Source organism: Triplophysa rosa, linkage group LG4 (genome assembly GCF_024868665.1).
Source record: "Triplophysa rosa linkage group LG4, Trosa_1v2, whole genome shotgun sequence".
Classification (NCBI taxonomy): Eukaryota; Metazoa; Chordata; class Actinopteri; order Cypriniformes; family Nemacheilidae; genus Triplophysa; species Triplophysa rosa.
Window position 1 is genome coordinate 28,676,813 of NC_079893.1, and position 20,434 is coordinate 28,697,246.

The window sequence follows — 20,434 nt, forward strand, 5'->3', positions numbered from 1 at the left end:
CCGTTTAATGGGCGTCTTTTAGATTGCACAAAACAAAGTTCTCCAGTTTTCTCGTTTCTTCTGACCCACAATGACCATTATAGTTTCCCTTAAAATCAATACAAATCATTAATTGCATTGAATCTATTAGAATTGCTGATAGTATTTTCTTTAGTTGGCATCCGATTTTATGCGCGATATTAGGCTAACGTTACAGTTACTTTATGTGCTGTGTTCCAAACAACTCGGATTTAGGATATTTCCCACCTCAACCCGAAAATACAGCGTTGTTTTATTGTTGTTTTAATATTACTAAATCATTAGTAACCTTAATGTTTAACTTGTTACTAAATATTCTAATCTTACTAAATCCAGAGGTCATTTCCGGATTTGAGGTGGGAAATATCCTAAATCCGAGTTGTCTGGAACGCAGCAATAGACCACTTCGCATGACGTAAACACGGGTCCAGCAGGACTTTCGGTTTCATTAAAAAAAACCTTATAATATAATTAATTTAGTTATATTTAATTATAACTTATAAGTTAATGTAATTCGTAAAACATTTTGATTTACACACAAATGATGTGTAGGTTGCATTTTGTGCAAATGTTTGTGTAGTGTTAAAAAAGTTCCTTCTGTACAAGCAAACCGAGAAAGACATCGTTTATATAAAGCATTTAGAAACTCTTCTGTACTTTGCTTTTAAAATCAAAAGTGTGCAGACATCATTATCATATATAAAAATGTTTATTTATTCCAGAAAAGAATGACAGGATGTTTGTTCGTTGAATTCTGCATTTGTACATGTTTGCTTTACAGCACAGACTTTTAAACACTTCAACCATTTTAAAGTCATATTCTGCTTCATCCTCTACACATTTGACATTAAAATACAAACACAACACCTTTTCATTGAATCAAAGGACAATCAGTTCATTCTTAAGTCTATTTACCTCTTCGTCTCCTATAAAGTGTGTACCAAGGAGGAGGCAAGATGGTACTAAGCCACCATTTATCCAGACGCTTCATGAATACGTGAGATGAGGTATAAACACTACTTTTGCAATCTGTAATCTTGCACATAATGTTGCAATATTTCAGCAACGTTGTCCTCACAGTATCAACCAGATGCCTGATCAGGTCACACGGCATTGTGGGTAATTGATTTTACATGACAAGAGAAATGAGGTGAGTTTATAGGATCTTGCAGAGGTCACGTGGTTCATTTAAGTGCATGTACTGTAATTTGTACATTACATCCCATTTATATTAACAAAGAACTGGTTGACTTAAGGATTCTCATTTTTTAAACACACGTAATACAGAAGTCACCGCCTGTATAAAAACAAAATTGACACACAGAGCAAAAAAGATGTCATGAAATCTGAACAATAAAACTAATATAAAAAAGTACAGAAGAAAAAGCATATTGTAAGTGCCTGGAGCTTTTTAAATATGACAAACTCTTATGCAATAGGAAAAAAGATGAAGGTAACAAAAGTGAAAGTGTTCAATTAAATATCAACAAACGTAAACACACAGAAAGAAGTACATTCACACATTAATGACGAAACTGAAAATAGACCTGTGACCTCATCCTTGTTGTAATTTTCTATAAAACCAGCAGATTGTTGATTGCATGACTGAAATCATTTGGCCATGACAAGGAAATCAAATATACGATGAACACATTTTTAATTTCCCTGTTATGCGAGCGGCAGCAGAGTTCCGATTAGCCCTATCAATGAAGTCTCTTGACACAACCACCACACAATATTAACGTTCTCTGCAAGAGTCAAGAATCAGATGTTGGAGCTTCGTCGCCCTCTGGAGGCTCCAAGCGAGGGTCGCAGACGTGGATCACGGGTTTTGTAATGTTCGTTGAAGTCCAGGCGGAAACTGAGAAACTGAAGACTCTCATCAGAGCAGGTCATTAGCAGCCGTAGAAACTCCCGCACGATGCCCTGGAGGACCGGAGAGAGAAACATGAGAAACGTTCATCTCTGCATGACATCCAGAGCTGTCAACCGAGACGCTTGTGTGCGTAAAGTAGCAAGCTTATTACATTTATTCATTTGGCAGACGCTTTTATCCAAAGCGACTTACAAGTAGGAGAGCATATAAACATTTTGTCAACACGCTAGACAGTACCGTAATACTGTGTTCACACCAAACGCAAGCAATCGCGTTTCACGCTCTTTATTACTTGCGGGGAAAGTTCGTTATTTTCGTGTGAGTGATGCTAAAATTCTTCGCACGAATTCATGGCTCGAGTTGAAAATTTTCGACTTGCGCGGAAGAACGCCTCAAACGCGCCGCCCGATTCACGTTATTCGCGTCTTTGCATTGACTTTGTATGTAATTTACTCGCGCAAATCGCTTAATTCGCATTTGGTGTGAACACAACATTAGTTTACAAGGCCATGCTACTAGGAGGATTAAAGCAAAGGAGAGAATGGACGGCAAGATTTGTTTTTTAGACACAAGACAGACAGTTATTGGTTAGTCAAGTAAATGCGGAACAGGTATGTTTTGAGCTGTTTTTTGAAAGTTGTGACGGATTCTGCAGTTCGGGTGGAGGCCACATTGTAGTCTTCAGAGATAAAACGTACATTTAGCCTTTAATGGTAACACTTTACAATCAGGTGTTATTAGTTAACATTAGTAAATGCATTAGCTAACAATGAACAATTTAGTTTGCCAGCATTTATTGATCCTTGTTAATGTTAGTTCATGTCAATACAGTTATTCATGTTAGTTCGTAGTGCATTAACTAAAGTTAACTGTGACAACGTTTGATTTTAATAATGTATTAGTAAATGCTGAAATGAACATGAATTAATATGAATAAATGCTGTAGAAGTATTGTTCATTGTTAGTTCATGTTAGCTAACTAATTGTTAACAAATAGCACCTTATTGTAAAGTGTTAATTTAGCGATAAAATTAAACATGCATTTAGCAATAAATAAATAAATGATAACAAAAAATTCCAGTACAACTAAAAGTATATGGAATTAAAACAATGCTATATTGTTGCAAATACTGTAAAATAAAAGAAAAAAGAAAAATAAGGTATTAAGACGAAAATTAAGTTTTGCTTAAAACTTTTTACACAGTACCTTGTTTTTCCTTTGCCAAACTTTGTTGCTTTACAGTATTGTTTTATGAATATATATGACTTTTTTCGCAATATTACTTTCCATAATATTTAAGGACGTTTGACTGAAATGATTTATTAAACAAATTCAGGTTTGTGCGTTGTGGCACAATTTCTGAGAAGGTTAGGACACAAAGAAACATTTTATAATAAGGAAATGAATAGAAGAAAAACTTCAAGACGCAAGAGACAAAAAATATATAATTTTGCTATTTGCAGTCATAAAACAGAATGGTTCGGTAATTACTGTACATTACAAACAAAAAAAAGATCTAATAGCTATTAAATACTTAAGTCGAAGAGAAGCTTTACTACAAAAGTGAAAAATAAACATATAAACAAAATATGTTTTTTTCATGCAAAGATCATGGGTTCGATTCCCAGTGAACATGCGTGATAAATTGTATATCTTAAATGCACTGCAAGGATAAAATTCCAAATGCATTAAATGAAAACAATAAATCTAAACGGTTGCATGCATTTGGCATTAAGCAGCTGACACGCACCAATAATTCGCATTAAAACCCTCTACTAAACTCGCTATATGCAAGATCAGCATGTTCACACACGTGCGTTAAATTATATCGGTTGACGAAATGGGTGTGAAGGGTGTGTACGCGGGCGTGTCGTGTACCTGGTAGAAGTGTGTAAGCAATCTGAGCTGGGAGCACATTTTTGGTATAGTGTCCTTATACTCCTGCACACGCTTGTTCTCCGCCGCCTCCTGCTCTGCCGTTACGCCCCACTCTCCCTGAAACACAAACACACACAAACACGAACTGTGAAAGTATCTTACAGCACTTTACCCGAGACAAACAATCAAAGGGAACAGCAAAGCAACACCACGCTGGTTAAAGCAGAATGCACTATCATACGCCCATACAGTCGCTAATGGAAGCCAAATAAAGGAGTGGATTGTAATTCTTACAGCATGGAGATATTTAGACAGCTTTATGGGGATAAACATTCACTGTGTGCTTCTCCTGTGACTGCGTGTGCATGAAAATAGGAAACCAAGATAAATTCAAAAGCATCAGGCACATTAATCCATCTAATAATTTGCGTATAACACTCTTACACGTGCAGTGAGCGAAAGGAAGGCACAAATATCAGTTTAAACGTAGTGGCTTCATTTTATCCCCCGTGTACGCACCATCTCCTCTCTTTGTCGCTTCTTGTCCTCGTACTGGACGCGCAGCTGCAGTTCTTCTAGAGCGGAGCGGTACAGTGCGTCCTGAGCACTCTGGAACTCAATGATCTGATCGAACACCGCACGCAACTGATTCAACAGAGACTGCAGACACAGACGGGACAAAAGAGATGTATGACGGAGTATACTTACATACAATATGTGTAGGAATATGAACCAGATTCTTGAGGTTTCACCCTAAGATGCTGTTTAAACAGTGCTGGACTCTTATTGGCTGCTTTTTCTGTATCATTTGGTCCAAGTCGTCAATTTCAGATTTTTTTGGGGAGGGGCTAATGAAAAAAACCTAATGAAAATGGTACAATTAAATCATACCCTGTTGTTAATGTCCAGCAGGCAGCGAGAGATGATGGTGTCCAGGAAAACGTCATGAGCCGCTATGATGTGATCCAGATCCCGAGCCTGTTGAACCTTATTCCACAACTCATCCCACGAGCATTCCAACACCTACACGCACCCAAACATGTTTGTTTGTTTGATAATCTTAGTAAGCTCATTTCACTGATTTTATATCAGGCTTATGATTTTCTAAACTTAACCCTCACAGAAACATGTACAGCATTAGACAGAAAAATAGCCCAAGCTGGTCGTCATGATATTTCATGTTAGTGAGGACATTTGGCTAAACCTGTACAAACACAAATTCATTAGGCGACACAGCTTATTCCACACTCTATATCCTCAGGAGAGATGGAAACGCGCACCTCAAACGTGATGTAATACTGCATTTGATGGATGAAGTGAACCATCTCGGAGGCGAGAACGTGACACTGGTGCAGCACGCCGGAGAGCTCTAGATGAACACACATTACATACGATTGTTTACAAAGATTTGTACAAAGAAAGATGGATTCAATACCCAGAGAAAACACAATGCCTTGAATGTCACATTGGATTACAGCCTCCGACAAATACATAAATATATTTAATTTGATATATATTGTAAATTATATACAAGTATACACAACATAATATTTAGGACTGCGTTCTTTAGATTTTGTGGTACAGGCGATTTTTTTTCATGTTGCCGTTTCTCCCTGCTGGTGTTGTACGGTACTGCACTTACCCGGCATGCTCTTCAGCAGCTTGGCGTTGCACATCTGACCCTTCCAGATGTCCGTTAGTATGTACTCCATTCTTTTCGCCCTCCACAGGAAGTTAAACACGCGCAGGTAATGACTCATACACTCGCGGGTGAACACCTGACGCAGGCATGAAAAGCACAATGTTGCTCATTTATGCCTTTTCACAACAGGCACAGAAAAGGACAGACGGATGCGACAGCTGCTGTATGTGTTTCTCTGTCGGTTCTATAGGATGGAAGATTGTGTTCTGTTACCGTGGCAATGGGTCCATCCACATGATAGTCCAGACTGAAGACGTCCCAACCGGTGTCCCCAGGAGACACCTGGACAAAACAACACATTCAGTAAGACTCAATTAACACACCGAATAAAAATATTGGTTGAAAAACAATCATTGTTTGTTTTAAAGGCTTCCAAAGTACCTCCAGCAGCCGGACATCGAGTCTTTTCAAGATCTCTGGACTGTCAAACTGGGCATTGGTCGCCCTGACAGCCGTCTCCAGGATACCTGTTAGATTGTGTTGGTAAAGGGTAGTGGCGGCCCTCACCAACTCTGGCCTGAGAAATTGAAGAAAAGAGATTGATGGTTAGAAAACATTGAGGATATACAGTATGACAACTCAAAAACACAAGGTCTCTCATTTAAAAGGCACAGACTCACTTGAGGAGGTCCATAAGGTGTCGGATGAAATCTCCCTGACCCAGCAGGAGGTATCTTCTCATGGCCTGAAGATGCTCCAGCAGCTGATAGTTCTTATTCAACACGTCCAACAGATACTTACTGGTCTCGAAATAAGCGGCGTCTATCTTACTCTGAAAAGCCCCTTCAAGATCAGTGAACAACTCTGTCGCTGAGAGAGAGAGAGAAACAAAGAGTAAATCATCCAAAGTTTTTTATATTTTCATTAAGAAAATGTTTTATGTACGTTTGTAACACTATCAATTGTATTATATTACCTTTGCAGCAAATTACAAAAAAATAGTTAACGCTAATGCGAGGGTGTTTCTTATACAGATGCTATGGAAGTCACTAAAAATTGGACATCATTCTCTATTTTGACTGCCGTTATCAGACTCTATTTTTTTAATTTTGCTGAAAGTAGTGAAAACGCTATCGTTGAGTTTTTCTTTTGCTATTTGAGCAAATGAGAATGCAAAAAGTATATTTGTGGTAGTCTCCCGTTTACCACTATGATGACTTCCGCTGCTGAGAAACCCGGAAACGTGAAAAAGGTCCATTGTGATGTTGTATATTTCGTGTCATTACTTGTTTTATGTATAATGCTTTGGCAGCAATAATAGAGAGAGAGACAGAGATTGAAAGTAAGTAAGTAAGTAAGTAAGTAAGTAAGTAAGTAAGTAAGAAAGAAAGAAAGAAAGAAAGAAAGAAAGAAAGAAAGAAAGAAAGAAAGAAAGAAAGAAAGAAAGAAAGAAAGAAAGAAAGAAAGAAAGAAAGAAAGAAAGAAAGAAAGAAAGAAAGAAAGAAAGAAAGAAAGAAAGAAAGAAAGAAAGAAAGAAATGTCGGAAAGAAAATAAATGAAAAAAAGAAAGAAAGAAAGAAATGTCGGAAAGAAAATAAATGAAAGAAAGAAAGCATGGATAAAAATAAAAATAAAGAGTGAGGAAACAGAGAGAGAAAAAAACTTTATTAACAATGAATTATATGACACTACAAACAATAAGTGGAAAGAGGAAAAAAAGGGAATAATGTATAATCAAACTGTATATTACAATTATAAAGAAAACACCAGAGAGAGAGAGAGAGATTTTGTTTATATTTTCATTTATATTAACATATTTTTACTATTTTAATATTTGAACTTATTTTAAGTTACTTATTTTATTTAGCACCTTATTTTAAATTCAACCTTATTGTTTTTTTTTGTGCTACTGTATGTTTCTTGATTTATGTATATGTACAACAACAGAACAAAAGCACACACATCAGTTACAGTGGGTGCTTAACCCACAAAAAATCTTATAAATATATATAATAAATAATATTTTCTATAAAATAATATATATAAAGTCTGCAAAAATATAAACTATTTGAAAATTAAACAGAGCGACTCTGATGTTTGCTGCACATTTACTTCAAATATGTAGCAAGAAAACAATTATTGTAAGTTTAAGCAATACGACAAATGGAAAAGCAAAAAAGTTAATAAAAAACCGTCAAAGTGAAAAGCAAACTAAAGGGCCATCTAGAAAGACACTGAAGGACAGAGATGTATGTTGGAGGCTAAGAGCATTGATCAGCTCCGCTTAGAAAGACGCTAAATACAGCCAGCGTCGATACGGACAACTACACCAGAGACGGGCGCTCAAAAACAGCACTTTACCCCACAACAAATCAATCCCGCTCTCTACTTTCAGCAGTTTATTTAACTATTAGCTGCCATTACGGCCGCAAATATCGCATTAGACTGCATCAACGTGCCTATTTTAAGCACCTGCATTAGCGTTAGCTTACCGTCTTTGGGCGAGTCGCTGGATTTAGAGGAGGGCATGATCTTTCCCGGCGGCGTCCTGTCGTGGCACACCTGATGCAGGAAGTTGATGGATTTGCCGATGAGCAGCACCTGAAACAATGAGAAAACATAAATGAAAAAAAAAAAGATTAACACAAAAGCTGACATGTATACTTATAATTCATATGAATAATTAACCAAAAAGTGTTTCTGGAGATCAGTTGGTCTGTCTGGTCATTGTGAAATGTTTGATCTATTGTAATGACCTGAAAGCCGTACCTTCCTGGCCTTATCCATGGTGATGAAGGACGGGATCATACTCTTCCTCAGAGAGTATTTATCATGCCACAATCTGTCCGTCTTCACTGTTGGATCTGACGCTACAAAGAACTGAAATCACACATTTTGTTAGTCAGAGAGAGTGTAATAAATAACTAATTTCTGTCATTTCTGTACTATTAGGAATAATAACGAATGCTCCTAATGCGATTCGCTAGATAAACAGATAGCCCCTCCCCCCAAACTTACGCTATTGGTTTAGCCAACGTTGCGGCGTCTGGCTGATTGGGTGGTTCAAACAAACAAGGTCGAGCATTTTTCGATCATTGTTCAAACTTTTTTAGTTAATAAACCTATAATGTCTTTGTCGTATCTGCAATTTTAATAGATAAGTGTATTTAACATTGTAAAACAGGGGTCTTCAACTACTTTTCTTTGAGGGCCAGATTCCCAAAGTATAGGATGCGGGCCAGTTTTTTTTACCATATCTTAATTTCTTCTGCTTTTTGTATTTCTGTTCCGTTTATACTGTTTTTGTTGCCGTTACTTATAGGTCATATATTAAAACATGCACACAAATATTGCATCCAGTATTTTTGCCTTTTCATGATATTTAATTAAAAGGGATATTGTCTTTTTAATTGAATTTTATATTCTTTAATGCATTACTTTACCCCAAAATTAAATTGCTGTTAATTTACTTAATCACAGTATTTCCAAGATGTGGGTGGCATTGTTTTTTCAAGAAGATATTTGGTTGAATTAATGAATGTCAAATTAATAAAGTCAAAAAAGCTAATACATGAAGCACAAAAGTAATCCCTGCCCCTTGAGGTTAAACTGGCGTCTTATAAAGTGAATCAGTTGAGAAACGGAACGCTATTATCGCATCTTCGGGTGAATTCCAATCGCATTCATGTTCCCCATTGACTGCCATAGAAGGGAGAATAAAGACTATGGGAGTCAATGGGTGATGTGATCTGTTTGGTTACTGACATTCTTACAAATATCTTCCTTTGTATTTAGCTGAACAAAGAAATGTATACAGGTATATTAATATGCTATCAGTAAACTTATCTTCTATTTGGTTTATTTTGTGTTTTATTTGGGCTAATGAAATATTGCTTAAAATATAAGTGCAGGGAGATGAGAGAGAGAGGCCATTTTGGTTCCTAACGGGATAGTTCACACTAAAATAAAAAGTCTTTATTTTATCATTGATTCACTGTCAAAACCTGTATATGACTTTCACCTGTGGAACACAAAAGAAGATATTTTGAGAAATGTCTTACCGGCCAGATCCCTGCGCTCTGCAAGCGAACAACATCTTTTTGCTTCTATTGTTTACCTCATTTGTAAGTCGCTTTGGATAAAAGCGTCTGCTAAATTAGTAAATGTAAACGTTTGTGTTCATACAATGAAAGTCAATGGAGTGCAATGTTGTTCGGCTAACAACATTCTTCAAAATATCTTCTTTTGTGTTCTGCAGAAGAATACTGAAGATACTGCTGCTGCTATTTTCATATGTGCAGCATTAACACAACATGTATATTCACGGTTATTAATATCAGTTATTGACGACACCAGTAAATCGGGACAAACATTTTAGAAACTCGAAGACAAACAAACGACCTCTCGTCTAACTAGTCAACCTTCACTCTAAAACACCAAATGACCTTTCCGCTGTGTTTACACAGATGGAGAAGAAATCATGCGGCGTGATAAAGCAGAACGGTACATCAGTACCCGGCATCTATTAAAACGACAACTGGCGAGAATAACGGCACCGAGCTAAACGAGAAGCTCGTGAACCTCTGGCCCTGAAAACGGCATCTCTCCGTCACCTCCACCCTCAACTGTGCTTACGCTGTGAAAAAGCCTGTTACACTTCAACAACCGAAAGATTAAAACCTGCGATTAGAAGGAGCGTTCGCTCGGTGCCCATGCGGTCGGGCGTCGATTGGACGATAACTCTTGCACGCCCAACGACTTCAGACTAACTAAAGAAAGATTCATTGACTCTATTTGGTAATGCTGGAGAAGGACAAGGAGAAGTGGATGGAGTGGTGGTGGAAGAGAAAGACAAAGAAAAAGTGGAAGAAAGGGGAAGGGTCCATTAGCACATCCTCATTTGTCCTCATCTGGGTGTCTGTGTGCAGGAGACTGTGGTTCATTGTGCGTCTGGAAGACTAAATTACACTCAAGTGTAGCTGTATTTCTCAGACACACAACAGCGCTTAGTCAACACGAGTCGATATGAGAACACTGACCCGAGATCTGCCTCCATTATATGAAAGTGTGGTGGTGCATTTTTAGCTAATGAAATTATACCTCAATATTTGTTGTCTTTTGATGATATTCAATACATCTCTCGAGATTTATAAGGTTTGTCCTGAAATGGTTTCAAAGCTATTTTTTTCTTTAGATGAACCGATATTTGTACCAAACAGCTGTGGTTGATATGCAGACAATATATGCACAGGGACAAACTTTTATTCTGGATGCATATTCTGGTTTCAGATTTTTTCATATTCTGATTTATTCTGGGTTGAACAGCCCTAATTTTTATACAGACATAAAAAAAATGGATTAAGGAATAAAAAAATCCTCACTATGCTTTTCTACACCGTTTTCAGTAAAGAAACAAGAATATTTACTTAGCATACTTTTTATTTCTGAATAATACTATTTAAAAAAATTGGTTGCAGAAATTCACATGCATGGTCGATAGTAAACGAAAATTTCAAACCTTAAAGGTCTTTGCACATGCAGTCCGAAATTTTCATATGCGTTTTTTTCGTATTTGGCGCTCGTTTGGATGGGGTCCAAATGTCTCTCAAAATGCTTGCTACGTGCGAAAACGCAGAAAATCGAAACCAGTCCGAATATTTTTATGACGGGCGAAAATATCGGAGGCAGTGTGTAAATGTGATTGACACAACGTGAGGTCGCATTTATTTTTTAACGTGCGGAAATTTCTGACGCAAATTTCAGACTCAATGTGCAATGGCCTTAAAGGCGGGGTTACCTATTTCCGAATTACGCTTTAGACAACCGAGTCGGGCTGAGTACCAAAACAACCTTGTAGCCAATCAGCAGTAAGATGCACAGTTACAGGACGGACATTAGCCGAGCCGAGCGCTGACGAAAGATGGGGGTAGGGGTGTGTTTGTTTTGGTGATTTGAACATCAACAATGGCTAAGAGAAATCGGACACCCCGCCTTTAAGTATCTAAACATCCAACCAATTTTTCAATTATATTTTTTCTTAACACTCTAAAACTTGTTAGTCACCAGAATTATTTTTGTTTTTATTTTAATATAAATGGGTTTTTATCAATATTTTGAGTGTTTTCATTTCAGTTGAGTTTTTTTGCAGCAATTTTGTTATGTGCTTTAGTCATTTTATTTGTTTTTTTAATTGCAATTTAGTTCAATTTGCTTCAGTTGTAGATTTACTTTCATTTATTATTTATTTCCAGTTAATTATTTTAGTTCCTTGACTATTCCTCGACCTATTTCAGGCAAATTCCTGCTTTCCTGTAGCTCAGTGGTTAGAGCATGGCGCTAACAATGGCAAGGTCAGATCCCATAATTAGAAACAAATGTATAGTATAATGCAATGTAAGTCGCTTAGTATAAAAGTGTCTGCCAAATGCATAAATGTAAATTCATTGTAAATCTATCAGGAATAATCAATACATCACACCGCCCTTTATAAACGACACAGAAATAAATATAAAGACTGCAGTATTTGGTTTTGAAGTGCAGACTCTTGAGTAACCGCTTCAGTAGGGATGTTTAAATCAGTCTTGACAACACAAGTCCTTGACAACAGGGCGTCCTAGAATGACTTTGCAAAGACAGCAGCGTGTGTGCGAGCGCTGACCTCATGGTACGTATCCTCCAGCTCTCCGTCGTATATCCAGCGATACAGGAAGTTGAGAATGGGGTGGGACACCAGACCGAGGATGTGCTGGATCAACGCCCTCATGTGGGGGTCACCCGTCTTGCCGTACGCGTGTACGGCTGAGGCCAACTCCCCTCCTTTACGACCTGAGAGAGACAGTTAAGTCTTCAAGCCAAATGCAGCATTTTGCCTGTGAATTCTGATCGGGATTTAGGCTTTAGGACAAAAAGCACGTAAAATGAAGCTTTTAGGATGACTTTTCAATTGTGATTTTTTTAACATTTGGTTTCAGATTGCATTAGCTCTAACCTTGGCAGTAGTCCACGAGGGCCGCCAGCGTTTTCAGACGAACCTTGGGGTCGTAGGTCCACACCAGCAGCCTCCTCAGAGTCAGACTGCTCTCCATGCCGTCATTTACACCCTGATCATCCTCCACCTGAATCTAAACATACATACACAGTGCACACCAATGACAGTGAATAATCGCTGTGGATCAAACACGTACATCCTCACCTGAGGCACGCTCACCTGTGCATGAAGTACAGACAGCAGTCTGTAATATTCCTTGAGCTCTTGATGCAAGGCGGCACAAAAACTCTTAAGAACAAAGAAAGGATGGAGAGAATCAAAACTTATTCTGAAATGCATCAGATTCAAATATGTGGCCTACTGGTTGCATGCGAGGCGTTTATGGTCATTCCTCACCTGTCCCACTAGTCCAAAGGCTCGGTCCAGACTGTGAGAATCTGTGTATTTTCTGATTTTATTATGAAGCCAGCCGAGCTCGGCCAGTCTGCTGCTGGTATCTCTCAGAGACTTACACAGGGGAACCTACAAAACAAAACACACATTGCTTATTCACATGTTGAATAATGTACAACAAATTCAGAGCCTTGTTTTATAATACACGAGTCACGACAATGTCAAAATCAACAGTTTTGCATTTATCCAAAGTGACTTGCCGTGCATTTCAATCTATACATTTTTATCAGCATTTGTTTTCACCGAAACAGAACCAGGGAACTACAGGTATACATTTAATGTCGGAACAATAAAAAGTCCTAAAAAATATACAGCTGCGGATCGTTCACCCAAAAATGAAAATGACTCATCCTCATGAGACAGATATTTGGAAGAATGTTAGTCATTTCTAGTTCACCAGAACAAATACATTTATAAAGGTATGAAACAAAAGGATTTTCATTTTTGGGTGAAATTTGGGTGAAGCATTTTTAGATGTATTGTGGCCATTCCAGTCCAGTGTCTGCTGAATTTCAACCAAATCAAACCATAGCGATTACAAAGTCATCCAACAGCAACGTGAAAGACTGACAGACAAAACACATTCAAAAATATAATTTTTAACTTTTCCTAAATACATTTAGAAATATTCAAGTTGTATTGTTTAAAAGTGAATGAACTTGTTTTCTTTGCAGTAACTGAGGCCTGAAAAAAAAACACAAAGCATCTTTACTGTTATTTTGACCTGTTTCGCCAGTTTTCATTTTCTGCAAATAAATGTAAACACAAAAATATTTTTATTTGAAATTTGGTAGAAATATTGTTAGTAGTTCACAGAATAAAACAAAAATTATCATTTTTGTTACCTAAACACATACCTATAAATAGTAAATTCAGAAAAACAGAAAATAATTTTTATTTTTTCTGTGGCTGTATATAATAATATGCTTAAATAAAATGCTTTAAGAATGCACAGACGTGAAATTATAGTAACTGTAAAGTGGACATATCTGTCCATGTAACCCTGTGAAAGATCTTGGAGATAACCTTGAAGTGTTACTTATTTTGGCTCTTCACTGGCTGCATTTGCCCCCTTTAACACTAAAACGCTTTCATAATGTTGAACAAATGGCTATTGAAGCGATATAATGAAGTGCTCACTGGTAAATGTCATAAGATTCCTTCAAAGCAAACCATTACAAAACAGACAACCAGTTCTTTCACATTTCATCCTCAAAGAAAGTCAGACAGCTAACCTGCGAATCCCAGTCTGACTTCAGTTTAGTTTTTTTTTATTCCCGAAGCAAAATATAAGGTTAATAAAACAACTGTTAGTTAATTCGTGGTCTGGATAAATCTCAATAGAAATATATTTCACCTCAAAGTGAAATATATAAACTATACATTTTATGAAAAAGAAACCTATTTCACAGCAATGTGAAAATATTTTTTTATGAAAACCAGCAATAAATCAATAAAAAGGGCTAGTTTACACGAAAAAATGTCTGTATACTTTATAAATCACTAAGATCTACAGTTTGAAGTAAAAAAAGTTAGTGTTTTAGTAGAAAAATAAAATTGTCTTTGATGACCTTAGTGAATAAATTCTTAGCAAATTTCACTTTTTGGGTGAATTATCCCTTTAAGAAAAAAAGACTATGATGTACTATTGCACTCTTCGAAGGTGCTTTACAACTTATCTTTTATTCATCAATATTGCGCCGTCTGTTGTATGACATCCAGAACCAAAATGGTCTGGTCTTAACAGGTACCCAGGAAACTAAATGTTAATGTTACTGTGTCTGTCTATTTACCCAGCACATCTCACTCCACAAGAGGCATGTCGTCCTCTCCCAAACAAATGGATCCAGCGCTTGAACGGTGTCACTTAAACGGACCTGATCGATGATCTGATTCACGGTCAACATCTTCCGGGAATACAGAAAATGGGAAATAAAGGCCTGAGAGCCGTGAAGATCAAATGGATTCACGAGGCTTTGCGAGCTGGTGAACTCAATGCTTTTACGTTTCCCATAATGCACTTTGTGCAGTGACTACAGGTGGTCTTTACTTAACATGCCCTTGTTTAATGAGAACTCACTGTTACTGACTTATAAACATTACGAGCAGTTTTATGAGAAATGCTGTACTAGAATATTCTGTTCTTAATAACTTCCAAGTATCTCTGTGGGACTTCCGAGAGTTTTAATTTCTTTCTTTATTTTTTGATGTGTCTGTGTAACTGAAGTGGGAAGCCATATAAAAGCTTTATATGGCAATAACTCTGATTTTATATGTCGCAAAGAGAAAGCATTATGAAGTCATTATTGATGGAGAGATTTGGCATTCATTATGACCAAAAGAAAACTTAGGAGGCCTTTATAAGTGAAAGCATGGTAGAAACTTATCTAAAAAATATCTAAAAATAAAACTAAAGCATGTGACCAGTTTAAGAAAAACAAAAAGGTAAAATTATGAAACAGAAGAAAAATAAAATCTTGCTTTATTTATAATGAATGACATGCAAATATTTCTTAAATTTTGTCTAATGATATCTATGATATTGGTTGTAATATATAAATTTGATTATTGCAAAAAATCTGAAAATTAGTCTTTCTGATTCCTATTCTGCTTTATTCAAAGGTTATTGCAGAGTAACTGTCTTCTCTTCTCATTTTGCAAATTTGATTCAGATTCAGAAAAAATAGCAAAAATAAATTCATGTTAAATTCTTATCATTAGCCCATCTTCCCTTTCATAGTACAATCGAGCATTGACCTTGAGATAAGAACATTTGATCACATTTAAACAACATTTAAACAACATTTAATCGAGTTCCTCCACTAAATCAAAGACCTGGTTCAACCCTAATAATAAGCACTACATTAAAAAGACAAGACAGGAAGAAACATTAAAAAAGACCAGATCAAAAATGATGAAAGAAAGAATGACAGACAGAGGTCATAAAACTTCACCTTTGGATCAATTTTGTAGCTGTTCTCTGGGCTGGACATCTTGATGAACTTTCCATCAATCCCCTGGAAAACATAAAGAAGGTCTCGCACCAGAGCGGCTTCTCCGATCTCAGCTGCCCTGGAGACAAAAAAGTGTGTGGAAAACGAGAATTAAAATGAATGCGCCGTAAAGGTCAGACTCGTATATCTGTCGCGAGAGTGAAGGATAAGGCGCCGAGTCCGCCGACTGCATCTAAACCCCTTTTCAGGCTGTGAAATGTCCGTTAATTCAACATCATTCTCATCAGGACAAAAACTACAAAAAAAAAATAGAATCTAAAAAACGACGTTATAAAATATATTGTAAAAACTTAGTGCTTAGTTTAAATACAGTTTTAACCGAAACCTTGTTCTGTAAATCAGGGAAATTAAAAACCAGACAGGCCGCCGGCTGTCATCGATACAGCTCAGTATGTCCATCACTGTTGCTATGGAAACTCACCGCTGCCGTCTCCATCCCGTCTCGGCCTATTTGGGGCTTTGGGAGCCGGGCTGGCGGAGGGTCCGCCGGGGGGCCGAGGGGCGGCAGCTGCACCGGAGGGGGAACCTGAGACTGGGACAGTCCAGGCTAGACGAGACCCTCTCATGGACTCACCGACTGCCTGTGTACCAGGTCTAAAACACAAACACATTTGTTAAAATCAAATCAATATGACTGATTTTTAAATGTATGAGGTATGAAACTTCAAACTTTGTTAAAGTTTGGAGTTTGTTTGCTTTTGTTATGTATTTTACTACTTATATATTTCCAGGTTAAAAGCTATGTTCTTGAGACGAAAGCCCATTATCAATACCTGTGGGAGTTCACTAATGACCTTGTGATGGTGAGCTTTGGGAAAATAATGACATTGAGGTTGAGACACTTTAATGGCGTTGTTGGCCCGACAGATTTACTGTGAAATGGATCCAGCAATCAATTAATTCAAGGCTTTGAGTACATGGCCGTGTTTAACATATCTTAAGTGCTGCAGGCGCTAGATAACTGCATTAATAATAGATGGGTGTGCAGCAGTCCAATTAAATAAACTACAAATACAGCGGCATATCATAAAAGAAATATGCATATTGTGTATATAATCAAATAAAATATTTCTCTGTATTACCTTTAACTGCCCAGCCACTGACACTCACCCTGTAAGCAGAGATGGAGGTGTCGGGCCCGGCCCGTTGATGGAGAACACCCCCATACTGCTGATCCCACTGGTGGCCATGCTGGAATTATGGGCCGCCGCCGAGCGCTCCGGGTAACTGAGAGGGAGACTCTGAGGACGGGCGTAGTAGAACGGGGTGGAGTGGACATCGCGCGGCAAAGCCTGAGCGAACAGAGATCCATAACAACACACCTGTAGGGATAAACAAGGATTTGACCTCCGATCTATTCTATTCCTTTAATTCCAAAACTAAACAAAATAATCTACTGACGTCATAAAAAATGATTTGCATTATATCATTGGTTCTTATTTAATCTGGCTACAGAAAACTCCATACAGGCACCCGGCTGGACGGTTTCTTCGGGTCCTCACAGAGGCTGAGCAGGAGATACAAGATGGACCATCTGTGTTTCAACACGCCCTGTTCAACAACAACAAAAGAGAAATGAACATGTATGCTTTGTGCTTCAACATGCTTTTTATATTATCTCGACTAGTTATGCATTGGTTAACTGGATGATTCGTGACACTGACCTGAGTCTGAAGCTTTCTGTGCAACTCAGAGAAAAGAGCAGCATCGGCCTCTCTTCGTTGTTTCAACACTAGAACGAAAGACAAACAAACACAAATACAGTTTAAAAACACAAAAGAATGAATCATGCACTTGTTTCTTAGTACCACTTTTAATATCACTTAAAGGGATAGTTTACTTTAATAATACTTTACACTATTACAATACAATATTAATATACATAATACATATATTACAATATTAGAATATAAAGTTCCTGGAGCTCAAAGGTCACGAAAATATCCCTTTCGAAAAACAGATGGTGTCTGTCAAATGCATAAATGTGAAATTAATATTTAACAATAATAAATGCTTTTAAAAAGCGTCCTTTGTTATTTAATTGCATTAATGTTAACAAAAAAATGGCTTCCTACTAGGAATCAATACTATGCACTGTTAAATCGAGTTTTCAAAGTGTTATACAGCATGTTCTAAATCAGCTCTCTGAATGCATAATAGCTCTTGAATAACACAAGGGATTCGGATGACTCACATTCTTTTTTAATTTTCTCGGACACTAGAAACTCATCCCGTTCAATGGTGGGTGCGTAATTACTCCCAATGACTCGCACAGCGTACTGGAACTGATGGGCCACGTCAGCTGAGAACAATAGCACAAAAATCATAAGCAGAAGGATTTACAAATAACAGATGCATTCACAAGCATGAACAGAACCATTCAAGAATTGTCATAAAAAACACAAATGCAAGCGAAGGGATTATGTAGCGACCTAGAAAATCAGATCAAATAATCGTATTTCAGCTTTTTCAAAAGAAGCTACCTTTTGCCTGCAGTTCTGCACAGACACTGGGCATTCTTCATGATGCTTTGGAGTGAATGAATACTAGGGCTGTGCAAAAAATCGATACATGTAACTATCGCAATAATTTTTTTTAGATAGTGTATTGATAGTGATGCCACTACTATCGATATTTTTTTTAAATCATGTCATATACATACGGCCAAAAGTAAGTGGAAGCGAGCATGGCGAAAAATATAAGAACGCTTCGAGCTCTCAGAGCTGATGTGTGGGTGTGCTTTGCTTTTCAAAATAAGTAATGGAGTAATGAGTGATAAAAAATAATGCTGTTTGTATGCGTCGCAAGTCATGACCCACTAAGTCACTTGGCTACTGCAGTGCATTAGACAAAAAGTTTATTAAGAAAAGTAACAATGACATTTATTGTGCTTTCACGGATGTGACACCAGCGCATTTACAGCACGGATGAACCAGAGGTTTTATACTGCCCATGTTCAGTGTTTTAACTGTAATGCACCACAACAGCTAAGTGACTTGTGTGATCCACCTTATTCCCCTGTGTTACCCACTTGAGGGGCTCAATCCACAGTTTGAGAACCCAAACCTCTGATCTAAAGGTCCATGCATCGCACATCATGGCCACTCTGCAGAGGTAAGGGATGTTTTTACACTTATCCTTAGAGAAAACCCCCGGTGGTGCACAGCATGTTGTATTTCTAGCTCTACTTTTTACATCTTCTATTTAAAGTATTGCAATATATTGCAAATGTGTATCGTATCGAAATACATAGCAATATATTGTATCGTGACCCATCTATCGTGATATGTATCGTATCGGGAGGCACTTGCCAATACACAGCCCTAATACTAATGTATGATGTGTTGTTTTTAGATGCAAAATTGCTTTGTAAATAAACGAATGCATGGGCAGGTTTACTATTGGACCAAAAGCTCACTTTTTTAAGCACAAGGCTTTTTAACATTTTTAAGACAAGAAGAAACAAGCCGTGTCCAAACTTTTGAGAGGTAGTTGTACATTCAAAGCATTAGAAACATTCTGGTACCAAGTCGTATTTCTAAATCAAGACCTATATGTAGAACTAAATGTCAAATCTCTTTATATAAGAGACAATACTGCTTCTGTAAATTGAACGTAGAGATCATATTCTTCCAAGTATGCCACCTCTACAGTCAAGTGAATCATTGCATAGTATCGTGCAAGTAAAAAGAGAAATGTCTTTCTGTATTTGTCTCATTTTATAATTCACACATGCATAAACCTGAAAAAAGATAGCTGCAGAGAGCCGATAACATCACTAACATCCCAGTCTCTTGTTGACATGAATGGCCCGGCTGAAACAGGGGGCCCTCTGATAGTTCATTCATCAAGTGGAGATATGATTCTCCATTACGCAGCATCACATCAATGAAACATCACACGACCAGTCCATCACTACACAAAACAACCACGTTTCACCCGCTGTCTGTCAGTGATCAGCGATGTAATGTGTAATGTGTCTCATTACCTTCACTCTTGCCCGTGATCTTACAACACAGACTCTGCAGAAGCACGTTGGGTGATTTCTGATCAAGAGCCGCCATTGCGCCCTTATCCCCTCCCTTGTTGGAGACGCGCTTTTATCCGCTGTCGCTTTTTCTCCGATGGGTTTCAGCTCCTGGCAACCGAAGCGCCATTTTAACGGAACCCGCCGAAAACCGCCCGCAGTCGGACAGAGAACGGAAAACACAGAAGTGGCGCGAAGCGGAAAAACGTCCGACTGGAAACGAGTCGCCACAATGTGTTCCTATGTACAGTTAATAGATAATTAAAGTGTATTGATTATGTAGCCTATGCATTTGTTTGACTTTATTGATAACACAACAATCGTCCATGACAAAGATGTGAGGCGTAAAATCAATTTCAAATTCTTAAATGGTGTCCCGTTACTGCAAGGCTTTGAAATTGCTTCATATGGAATGCATGTTTATTGGACCAATGTGAAAAAGTAGGCTAATTGTTTACTGTTGTAATATAATAAATAAACTATTGATTTCATTTTCATTATATGTTCCTTAATATTATTATTATTAACCATAATATC

General features: G+C 37.5%; 1 protein-coding gene across 1 annotated transcript; it reads right to left on the minus strand.

The window, feature by feature from the left end:
- Positions 1 to 722: 722 nt before the first annotated feature.
- tubgcp3 (tubulin, gamma complex associated protein 3) lies at positions 723 to 20,083 on the minus strand. The gene is made up of 22 exons (XM_057332629.1): positions 19,859 to 20,083; positions 18,065 to 18,172; positions 17,535 to 17,602; positions 17,338 to 17,421; positions 16,981 to 17,192; positions 16,292 to 16,464; positions 15,811 to 15,923; positions 12,800 to 12,925; positions 12,623 to 12,691; positions 12,404 to 12,536; positions 12,074 to 12,240; positions 8,185 to 8,295; positions 7,908 to 8,016; positions 6,096 to 6,285; positions 5,857 to 5,992; positions 5,689 to 5,757; positions 5,416 to 5,551; positions 5,054 to 5,142; positions 4,665 to 4,796; positions 4,293 to 4,433; positions 3,774 to 3,890; positions 723 to 1,944 (listed from the first exon to the last, which is right to left on the minus strand). Exons 1-22 carry the CDS (start codon positions 19,932 to 19,934, stop codon positions 1,783 to 1,785), a joined length of 2,721 nt encoding a protein of 906 aa, XP_057188612.1. The 5' UTR covers positions 19,935 to 20,083; the 3' UTR covers positions 723 to 1,782.
- Between the last annotated feature and the right edge of the window lie 351 nt (positions 20,084 to 20,434).